Source organism: Carlito syrichta, unplaced genomic scaffold (genome assembly GCF_000164805.1).
Source record: "Carlito syrichta isolate Samal-C Ts95f unplaced genomic scaffold, Tarsius_syrichta-2.0.1 Scaffold301555, whole genome shotgun sequence".
Classification (NCBI taxonomy): Eukaryota; Metazoa; Chordata; class Mammalia; order Primates; family Tarsiidae; genus Carlito; species Carlito syrichta.
Genome location: NW_007245651.1, coordinates 708933 through 720175, shown reverse-complemented (window position 1 = coordinate 720175; position 11243 = coordinate 708933). Strand labels below are relative to the sequence as shown.

Sequence of the window (11243 nt, the reverse complement as noted above, 5' to 3'; positions counted from 1 at the left end):
CAGGCGCACGCTACCATGCCCGGCTAATTTTTTGATTTATTGTAGAGATGAGGTCTCGCTGCCCAAGCAGGTCTCGAACCCGCGGGCTCAGGCAATCCACTCACCTCAGCCTCCCAAAGGCGCGGGATTACAGGCTGAGCCACCAAGCCCGGCTAAAATGTTTATTTTTTCACATAGAGTAGTCTTTTGTGCAAGATGCCTTTCATATGGTGTATTTTTATTTTTTGGAGTAGAGTCTCACTCTGTTGCCCAGGCTGGGGTGCAGTGACGTGATCACGGCTCACTGTTGACTTTACCTCCTGGGCTCATGCAATCTTTCCACCTCAGCCTCCTGAGTAGCTGGGACTACAGGCATGCACCACCATGCCTTGCTAATTTTTTGATTTTCTGTAGAGAAGCGGTCTCACTGAGTTATCTAGACTGATCTTGAACTCCTGGGCTCAAGCTGTCCTCCTGCTTTGGACTCCCAAAGTGCTGGGATGACAGGCGCGAGTCACGGTGCCCAGCCTCATATAGCATTATTGAAACCTTTTATGGAAGTATACTTTACATGGAGAAAGTGTCCTTTTTGTAAATGCATATGCATGAATTTCCATGAAGCAGATACACCTGTATCAGAGTACTCTGCACTAGCCACCCCTCCCTCGAGAGTAAATACTGACTTATAGCTCCATCATTTTGCTTGTTTTTGTACTTACTAAAAAAGGAAATAATACAGTGGGTACTCTGTTGTATGTGCCTTCCCGTATAGCACTTTGGTGCTCAAAGAGCTCTTGTTTTTTTTTCAACCTGTACAATACGGAATCTAATAGGCAATTAGAGAAACCACAACCATTACAAGGGCCGGGATCACTCTTACCATCTCAGTGTTTTTTTCCTGTAGTCTTCTTTTACCAGGGGAACAGGAGTATGCTGTGTGTGTGTGTGTGTGTGTGTGTGTGTGTGTGTGTGTGTGTGTGTGTGTGTGTGTTTCTAGTGCAAAGGAGGGCATGCACACACATTTACATCTGGACAGGAATGGAACTGGATCGTGCAGGTTGCCTTATGCCTTTTTTAGCTTCTATTCCACTTGTCAGAGTCGTTTTGAGCAGAATACTCAAACTGGAATGGAGATTTGAAAGGACTCCTATTTTGTGACGCCCATGTGGGTGGCAGTTTGACGGTGGGATTGTAGCGGAAAGGTCATAGCAGGAGAGGGCAGGGGCAGAGGAAAGCCCTTCCAGTTCCTGCTGTGCTCCCCAGAGCTGGCAAGACGACCCCAAGCCATGTGGCAAACGATCTCTTCTCCTTTTTCCTGTAGCGTTGGCATCTTCTGTGGTTTTGTGGCAAACCACCAGGTGAGGACCCGGGTCAAAAGGTCTCGGAAACTGGCAGACAGCAATTTGAAAGACTTGCGAGCACTCCTGAATGAAACTCCAGAGGTAAAAGCCACAATCTGTGTATTCCTTGGTGCTTTGTATGTTTGGCTTTTTGGAGCCCCTGCGTGGATTTGGAATCTCATTCGAACCTTCTAGAAACCCAGTGGATCAATGTAGCTTGGCGTTATCTTTGGATGTTGTAGATGAAGAACTAAAGAACTAAAGCAAGTGATTTTTTTCAAGAGTACAAATGCGTAATTTCAGCATTGGTATTTTTATTTTGTTTAAGGTAAACCATGAAATTATACGATGTATTATAAAGGTACTTAACAATTTTAAGGCTCTCATGATATTTTTTAAAAAGATGTCTTTGAGTGCCATTCTTCTTTCTTTTTTGGCCATATAATCGACTCCCCATCATTTGCCTAGCGTTGTGCTTATAATGAGATATTTCTGCTTTGTAACACCTGTTTGGTAATGTCCATATAGGTATGTCAGATTCCTGGGGAAGAACACGCACACACACACACCTCTCTTACACACACTCAAACACACGCATAAGCACTCACACTCATGGACATACAAATCGTCTTTGAAGAAGGGGAACGGGATGGCTGAAGGGCAGTGATGGGAGGGGAGGGCTCCTTTCTTCTGTATTCCAGAAGCATGTTGATGTCCTACCTATTCAGAGCATTGTTTTAAAAAGCGCCTGGGCAACTGTGTGATGCTTGTGGGTATCAACATGGCGGGGGAGCGTTCTCTTCCTGGATCCCCTACTAAGAATCCAGTGGGCCTCCTCACACAAGATGTGTCCTTCCAAGTTTATTCTAAAAAATTAATATGTTAACTGTTGTCAGAAATAGTTGGAAATAAGAAAGAAATGAATGTAGGCCTCTTATTTTTTAAATTTATAAAGAAAAAAGGTTTATTTGGCTCACGGTTCAATGCTGGCATTTTTAACTATTAATATAAAAATCCATTTTACCTACAGTTTTATAGTTTGTATGCAGATGGAAATCTTCCTTTTATACATCTGTAAATAAAAAAATTTGTAGTATTTTTTTACCTGTAATTTTAAAGAATCCAAAGAAAAACTTTTTTTCTAAAAAGTTGGCAAAATTAGACAGCAATTGTGACTGGTAAAGTTTGGGATTGCTTTCATAATCTTATAAGAGTAGTAAATTGTTGGCCGGGCTTGATGGCTCAGCCTATTATCCCAGCATTTTGGGAAGCCAAGGAGAGTAGATTGCCTTAGCCTGCGGGTTTAAGACCAGCCTGGGCAGCTCGGTGAGACCTCGTCTCTACAATAAATCAAAATTTAGCCAGGCGTGGTAGCATGCACCTGTAGTTCCAGCTACTTGGAAGGCTGAGGCAGAAGGATCGCCGGAGCCCAGCAGGTTGAGGCTGGGGTGGCCGTGAGTGTGACACTGCGCTCCAGTCTGGGTGACAAAGTGAGACTCCAACTCAAAAAAAAAAAAGAATAGTAAATTGTTATGACTTTGGGAAATTTACTTGTTTAAGATACACAAAGAACTCTAACAAGTCTACACAAAAAATTGGGCAAAGAATGTGAATAGGTAACCTACAGAAGAAATATAACTGACCCCAAGCAGATAGGATGTTCAACCTTACTCTAGTAATTGGAGAAATAAAAGTTTAAACAGCCATGCACATTTTCACAGAGGAGATTGTCAATCGTTATTTTAAAATGATAACTTCCAGTGTTGCACGGGGAGTAAGGAGATAGGTGCTAAGTCACAGGAGACGGGAGGGTAAGCAGCCCCTTCGGAGGCCAGTTGGGATTGGTCACTAAATAAAATGGATTTGGTGGATCACAAATGACTGAGGATTCTTGGTAGTTTATCCCGTCTAGGGATGAATCTGTTTCTTAATGCTTGGAGTCTTGGCTGTCCCTGTGACTTGCTTCTGACAAGGAAAACACAGTGGACATGACCTTGTGCTAGTTTTGAGCTTAGGTTTCCAGAGGTCTTGTGGCATCCACTTTTACCCTCTTGTTGTGGGTCACCTTAGAGCCACCATGTGAAAACATCCCTGCTTGGAAGAGAGAGGCTACATAGAAGAAGAGACACTTGTTCCCAGCCAAGCCAGCCCTGACAAGAAGATCCACATAGCTAATCCGCAGAATCATGAGAAATAATAAATCAAGTTTTAAACCAATAAGCTTTGGCATGCTATTAGGAAATCTGCATGTCAGAAAATAGAAATGTCTCCAAGAACCCACTGATTCCTTAATTTTAAAATGTTCTGATTCGGGATAATGGTTGTATGCTAAGTCTTTTTGTTGTGGCGTTAGACCATAGAAAATGAGGTTTCATGTACTTTTTTTTTTTTTTCCAGAAAATCAAATATATTCTGGCCCAGTATAACACCACTAAGGACCGAGCATTCTCAGATCTGAACAGTGAGTAAAATTTAAAGTTGCCTCCAATTTTTGTTTCATCATTTGTTTTAGCTAAAATGTGCTACATGGCCATCTTCTGTTAAACACAGTCTTAAAAAATGATGTACGTGACAGTAGGGGGAAAACAGAAATAATTCCCTGAGGTTGTGGACGACTTGCTGTTTGTTACTTGGTGATTAGGATCCAGCATTTATTGAAAGTGTCTGTTTCATGAGCAGCAGAACGTTTTGTGTTTTCGTTTTACGTTTATTGGAAAGCTTTTGCATTCTTGTGGTCACAGATACTTGTTCTCCATTCTCTGTGTGTGAGAGAAGTTGTGTCCCCGCCAGGTACCCTGTTAGAGTCACAAGTGGCTCCTTAGAGAAACCAGTGGCTTCAGAAGTAGATGGTGGAGAGAGCTCAACCCTATACACCACGGGGAGCTCACACACTGCTTAGCTTAGATCTTCTCAATGAAAGGTGACATTCGGCACATCTGGGGACATCTGGAGACATTCCTGCTTGACACAGTGATGTGGGGGGGGGCGGGTAATGCTATCAGCATCTAGTGGATTGAAGCCCAGGTACTGCTAAACAGTGCACAGGACAGTCCCCACCACAAAGGGCTCGTGCCATGGTCTAGTTGAAAAGATTAGGGACACAAGCAGTTACCTACAGCACAAGGGTACAAACACCATGTTCCTTAGTACAAATAAATACCCAGTCTGTGGGTCCATGGTGATTAATTTTTCCCTGGGGGACAGCCAGGGTGGGGACTTTGAAGAGAAAGTTCTACGTGAGAGTCGACACCCAGACAGAGTATAAGATGAAAATGGATTTCATGGTTGGAGAGGTCATAAGGGGTAAGGGGGGAGAGGTGAACAGAATCTTCCCTCACTATCCCTATGCATCTTTGCATGCAGATATTAATTCATTGCTAGGAGGTGGAATTCGTGAACAACTGAGACCCACTGTGATCCCTGTTCTTGATGAGATTAGCACCATGGCGACAGGTAAGCACTGTAGCAGAAAATGACCGGAGAACGTTGCATCCAGAGGTCCGTGGACTTCACCGGTTCATTTACTCTTTTCTTGCTTTCTCTGAGAGTTCGACAAGGAAGAGCCATGGTCTGTGGCCATGCACATGGGCCAGGTCAAGACAGTAATTTTGTTTTATTACTTCTTTACTTATTTTAGAAATGAGTTCTTAGTTTGTTGCCCGGGCACAATCGTAGCTCATGCAGCTTCGACCTCCTGTGAGCCTCCTACCTCAGCCTCCCAAGAAGTTAGGACTACAAGTGCACGCCACTGCTCCTGGTTAATTTTTCCTTTTGTGTAGAGAACAGGGTCTTGCTATGTTGCCCAGGCTGGTCTTGAACTCCTGACCTCAAGCAGTCCTCCTGCCTCAACCTTTCAAATTGCTGGGATTACAGGTGTGAGCCACTGGGCCTGGCAGATTTTTGTGTTTGTTTGTTTTTGTTTTTTAGCTTGTGCCACAGTTGTACTGATGGTTTTAAAGTCATGTGGGGTAAGGCGGCAGAATTTGGTAGGGGCTCATGACCTGTTTTTGTAAATAAGGTTTCCTTGGAACACAGCTACGTTCATCTGTTGAGGTATCATCTATGCCTGCTTTTGTGTCATGAAGGCAGAGTTGAGTTGTTGTGACTAAAGTGTTATAGACCACAGAACCCCCAATATTTACTATGTGGCCTATTATGGAAAAAACTTTTTGGCCTCTGATATAGGAGATAAGTGGCCCATAGAAATTTAGATCTTTTGAGGACTATGGATTACTTTTTCCTTTGTCCCCCTTGAAAGATCCACTTTTAGAAACAAGGAATATATATATAGCCACAATGATAAATGGTATAAGTTAGCAGTTATGTGGATTTTAATGAATTGCATGTTCTACTGCAATGAAAAAAGACCTCTTAGTCCCATCCGAATGTTGAGAAAAATGTCTGTACTAGGTACTTGATGGAGAGGGCAATTTCACCTGTGGAAAACTTTTGTCATTGTGCCAGTATGAGTTTTACTTTTACGAGCTAACATTCCTGAGAAAATAGACCATAAAGAAAGGAATTATATAGAAGTTGGAAAAGTCTGCCCGTTCCTTTTGGCATTTTTTAGTTCAATAACTCAGACAAAAGTACAGAAACTGGAAGGCGGGCAGAACAGGTCAGGGGTGGTTAAGATTAGTCCTAACTAATTGAAAAGGCTTCTCTTGCCTTTCTTCTTGACCCAGCAAGGGGTCCAGCCACAGTCAAGGTGGGTCCTCTTTTGTTGATGTCTAGACATCTGATCTCTTGATGACAAATCATTTTTTTTTTCCAGGCAAGAAAGCTGAGGCCCAGAGAAGGGATGTGACCTCAGAGACCATTGTCTCCTGCCTCCCTGTCCTAGCTGTTCCCACGTGGCTTCTCCTTCCCTCCTTCCTCTCTTCCTTCTTTTCTCTCTTCCTCCCTCCTTTCTCCTTCCCCCCTCCCTCTTTTCTTCCCTTTCTCTTCACTCTCTCCCTTCCTTTCTCCTTTCCTCCCTTCATGCCTCTCTCCTTCCTCTGTTCCCTCCTTCCAAGCCTGGTCCTTGCCCCTCATTCCAGTTTCACTTCCCATCCGGGACTCTCATCTCTGTTGTCTCTTCTTTTTCTTAAAAGGACGTCAGTTTTGTCAGATTAGGCCCAACCCTTGGAAACTTTTTTAACCTTAATTACCTTCCCTAAAGGTCTTATTTTCAAAGACAGTCACATTGGGGGTTAGAGCTTTAGCATATGAGTTTGAGGGGTAGGGACACACTTGGGTCTATACAACTGGGTAGCTGGGGGAGGGGCGGGTCTAATACTGAGACCCTTATCTAATGAAGCCTGTGCTACCTGGACTACCCTAGATGGGATTCAGTGCCTTTGGGCTGTTTGGGTGTAGGACACTGCTGCAGCACCCATGGGGAGGCAACACCTTTAGAGAGAGAGTTTAAGAATCTCGAGTTTGGGTGCTGGTGTGAGCACAGCATGACGCCGGGCGTCCCTGCACCCGGGATCCTTTGTGCATCAGTGCATTTGCAATGTCAGCCTTTCAAGTCCCCAAACGATGTCATAGTAAAGGCTGAACAAAAGTGTATGATGCAGTGTGGTTGGTGTGCACCTTTACTTTGTGCCCAGTGTTGCAACAGCTTTTAATAATTGAATTATAGTGCTTTTTAGATAAAAGACAATTAAAACAATTTTTATTCTTGTCTTCAGTGCTTTCTGTGTTATTATTAAAGTTCTTTTTTTAAAAGCCAGCCAGTTTAGCCTCTGGTGTTACCAGAACTTCATAAAGCGTGCTTATTAAACTACTTTAGTAAAGTATTTGCTAATAATGCTTTGCAGCCTTATGTGTTGAATGGATTTTGTAGAGAGCAGAAACATGCAAATTTTTTTGTGCAAATCATATTTCGGTTGCAGGTCGAGGCATATAAAAATATGCTATGGGCTGGCAACATGTTATTAATGATTAACTGAAATTGAAAATCTGAAACATTTTCCACTTCAGTGACATAATATATCACATAATATATGTGTTCTTGGTAGGTTTGGAATGACTCCCAGAGTTACAAGCTAGTTAATACTTCATAGACATAAAATGCTTCGAAGCTTTTGGAAAACATATTTATTACTTCTGAGCCATTCCTGAGACATGACAGAATACTACCCATAACCCAGAATGTCTATGGCTAGTACCTAAATACACACATATTTTCTAGGCCATCAATTTATTTTATCATCTGTCATTCTTTCTTTCTTTCTTTCTTTCTTTCTTTCTTTCTTTTTTTGAGTCAGTGTCTCACTCTGTCATCTAGACTGGAGTGGTCATGGCTACCGCAGCCTCAACCTGCTGGACTCAGCCTTCCAAGTAGCTGGTACCACAGGCATGTGCCACCACATATGGCTAATTTTTTTGATTTACTGTGGAGAAAGGTCTCACCAAGTTGACCAGCCTGCCCAGGCTGGTCTCGAACTCCTGGACTCAGGCTTGTTTTTTGCCTTAAAATAACTTACCTTGAAATCAAAGTGGAAAGGATTATGAGGGGTGAATAACAGAACATTAAAATGGGAAGTGTATTTTGGCGTGCTTTCTTGCATTCTGTTATGTGTTTCTGGTTGCAACTGACTTCTTTGTTTTTGTTTTGAGCCTTTACTATGACCTGGTTACTTAGGCTTGATAATGCTGACAGGTGGAAAGAGAGATGAGAAACTGACGCCTAGGATGCTCTTTGATAGTCCTTAATATTATTATAGTTCTGAATACTATTAAGCTATTATTATGCCAAAATTCAAGAGAAAATACTCTTTATAGCAGATTTCAAAATTCTATATTCAGGTAAGGTAATAGAATTTGAGACCAAGGAGCATGAAGTCCAGTTCTGGAAACTTTCCTCGGTCTCTGTGTACATCTTTGAAGTTTGGTAGCTACTCAGACTTAGTTATCAGGGGTGATCCGATTTTCTTGAGTTCAGCCCCACAGACCTTTAGGACACAGCCGAAAAAAATCCCAGACTCTTCTGGTCACCAGATGACCCAACCTACTTCATAACTTACAGATGAGGAAACTGAGATATGAGAGATGAGAATTTGCCAGAGGTGCTATAGCAAGATAGAAGCAAAATTGGGGTGAGACCGCAGGCTCTTTTTGGCAAGATTCCGTGATGCAGAGGCGTTAACAAAGGCGGGGTGTGGGGGGGGGATTTAACACTCAAGTCTTATGTGGTGCCAGGGAAAGTTGGGGAAACCAGTTTTTTGTTTTTTTTTTTTGAGTTGGAATCTCACTCTGTCGCTCAGACTGGAGTGCAGTGGCCGCTCCTGGCCGCTGCAGCCTCGCCTGCTGGGCTCTGGCAATCCTTCCGCCTCAGCCTTCCAAGTAGCTGGAACTACAGGTGTGCGCTACCACGCCCGGCTAATTTTTTGATTTATTGTAGAGATGAGGTCTCGCCAAGTTGCCCAGGCAGTTCTCGAACCCGCAGGCTCAGGCAATCCGCTCACCTCGGCCTCCCAAAGTGCTGGGATTACAGGCTGAACCACCGAGCCAGGCCGGAAACCAGTTTTTAAGAGCATTCACACTTTCTTTGACACCCCCAATTGCAGCCTGGTGCTCCACCATCTGTTTTGTGAGCTGCAGAGCAAAGACCTGACCAGGAAGATTCATTTGCTTAGAAGCACAACAGTGCCCTCTAATGTAAATTTCACATCTTTTACTGCTGAGACTTTCAGCTGCCGTGGAAACACATTGTACTCTATGGCCTTCCCAGTCTATATATGGAGCTCCACCCCCTAGAGCAATCCGGAAAGCAAGTAGCTATTTGGGGTTTCCTAGTGCAGCTGCTCCTCAACTTAGCATGGGGTTACGCTCCTGCTCCCGTAAACCCATTGTAAGTTGAAAATATTGAAAGCTGAACAAGCATTTAATACACTATAGACTATCAGTGGTTTGCCCTCTTGATCTAGGGCCTGGCTGGGAGCTGCAACTCACTACCGCGGCCCAGCATCTTAAGAGAGCATTGTACCCCATGTCTCCAGCCCGAGAAAAGATAAAAATTCAAGACTTTCATGTACAATTCCTACTGAATGCATGTTGTTTTCCACCATCGGAAAGTCCAAAAATCATAAACCCTTATAAGTCGTGAACTGTCTGTATGAGAAGGTGTCAGACTGTGGGGCTCCCAAAATAAAGCAGATAGACCCACTGCTTTTAAGGAGTTTCCATCTGATTGGTCTGATCTCCATGTTTTGTGATGAATGTGGCGGTGGTTTCAGTAATTTAAAATGAAGGAACTGGCTCAGAGAGGTTCGGGCATCTGTTTCTAGTCACACGGTAAGTATTGAAGCCCAGATCTGTGCCTAGACCTGCTTAAAGCCAAAACCATTCTCGTAATTGCTATGCCAGTTTAAATTTCAACTCTTATTATTGAGAGTTAAAATATGTCTGGGTGTAATCCTTTTTCATGTGAATGAAAACTTCTTGGGATTGACTTGTTTGGACTGATCTCTTCAGGGTTGGGTGGTGACACCTTTGCCATTAATGCTACACCACGGTGTCCGCCTCTTGTTCTCGGGTTCGTGCTTATCCCTCTGTTTCTGTTTGAGAGAGACTTTAAGCGGGGAGAGCTGAGCTGGTTGGAGTGGCTGGAAGGTAAACTTAGCAAGGCCCTCACACTCCTCTCTCCGACTGCCCCCCGTGGCAGGCTTCTATGCCTGCTGTACAATCATTTACAGGTTCGTCTTTAGCCCGCTTTTGTACATGAAAAGGGACTTGGTACTTCTGCTCTGAAGTGGGCTATTGTTCCTGCAGCCATCAAAGAGACCAAAGAGGCCCTGGAGAACATGAATGTCAGTTTGCACAACCTGAGCAATAAAAGCGCGCAGCTTAACAGCAGCCTGTGGAACAAGAAACAGACAATGCAGCAATCACTCAGTGACCCTGTGTGCATGGTGCAGCCAACGCAAGAAACCTGCAACAGCATCAGAATGTCTCTAAGACAGCTGGAGAGCAACCCCATGCTGGATCAGGTGAGCAGCCCTGGGCTTCCTGTGTCCTGGGCAGCGTGCTGAAGACAACTGGGCAGGGCTAAGCATGCGTGGACCTATCCAGTGCACAGTGGCCTGGCTTGGAGAGCAGTAAGCCGGGGCCTCTGTCCACCTTCCTGGGCCGGCCGATCACCTCATTGGAATGGGGGCAGTAGGAGTAAAGGGGACCCCTTCTTGGAAGTTCTCTGCCGTTTAATGAAATATATCAGAACGAATTCAGCTTTAAAAAAGAAAAAAGGGAGCAGGATAAATTCATGTAGACCTTTAAGAATTAAAAAATATTTTAAATGATGTGCCTAGCCTATTAACGATATATGCTGAAATGGAAGACAATTCCTCAATTTTTCCAAATAAAAAAATTTTTTTTTTAGATTTTTTTATTTTAAAGATGTGGGGTACAATTCAGGGTTAGGTAAACAGATGTTCATTATGCAAGTACCCTTGTTGGTGAGGTGTGCCCCCGCCTCCCCTGGCAGTTTCCCACTACTGCCAACCCCACCTCCCCTCTTGGCAGTTTCCCGCTTCTGCCAATCCTTTTCTTATAGTATTATGATAATTGTTCAATGTCCGCTTATGAGTGAAAACATGCGATACTCAGTTTTTTGTTTCTGTGATAGATCACTTAGTATTATAGACTCTAAGTCCATTCAAGTTGCTGCAAAGTTCAGAATTTTGTCCTTCTTTATGACTGCGTAATAGAAAATACTTTTTTTTTAAATTGGGGCAAGTTGAATATATGAAGTTCTAGGATGTAAGTAAATGATCATGTCTATTAATGATATTTAATTTATTGACTTAGTTACATATGCACCTTGCATTTTATATAAAATAATATTTTAATACAAATATTCTTTTTCTGACTTTCACATTTTATGAATTAATTTTTTTCAAATACTTTGCATGCAACATTTGTGTCTGCATAACTGTT

General features: G+C 43.1%; 1 protein-coding gene across 1 annotated transcript in view; it reads left to right on the top strand.

Annotated features, from left to right (window-relative positions):
- PROM1 (prominin 1) overlaps positions 1-11243 on the top strand; it is a 97792-nt gene that overhangs the window by 48319 nt on the left and 38230 nt on the right. The window contains exons 5-8 of the mRNA XM_021710806.1: positions 1301-1421; positions 3717-3780; positions 4683-4772; positions 10080-10297. Of these exons, the coding sequence (XP_021566481.1) occupies positions 1301-1421; positions 3717-3780; positions 4683-4772; positions 10080-10297 (493 nt within the window). The remainder of the gene's footprint in view (positions 1-1300; positions 1422-3716; positions 3781-4682; positions 4773-10079; positions 10298-11243) is intronic.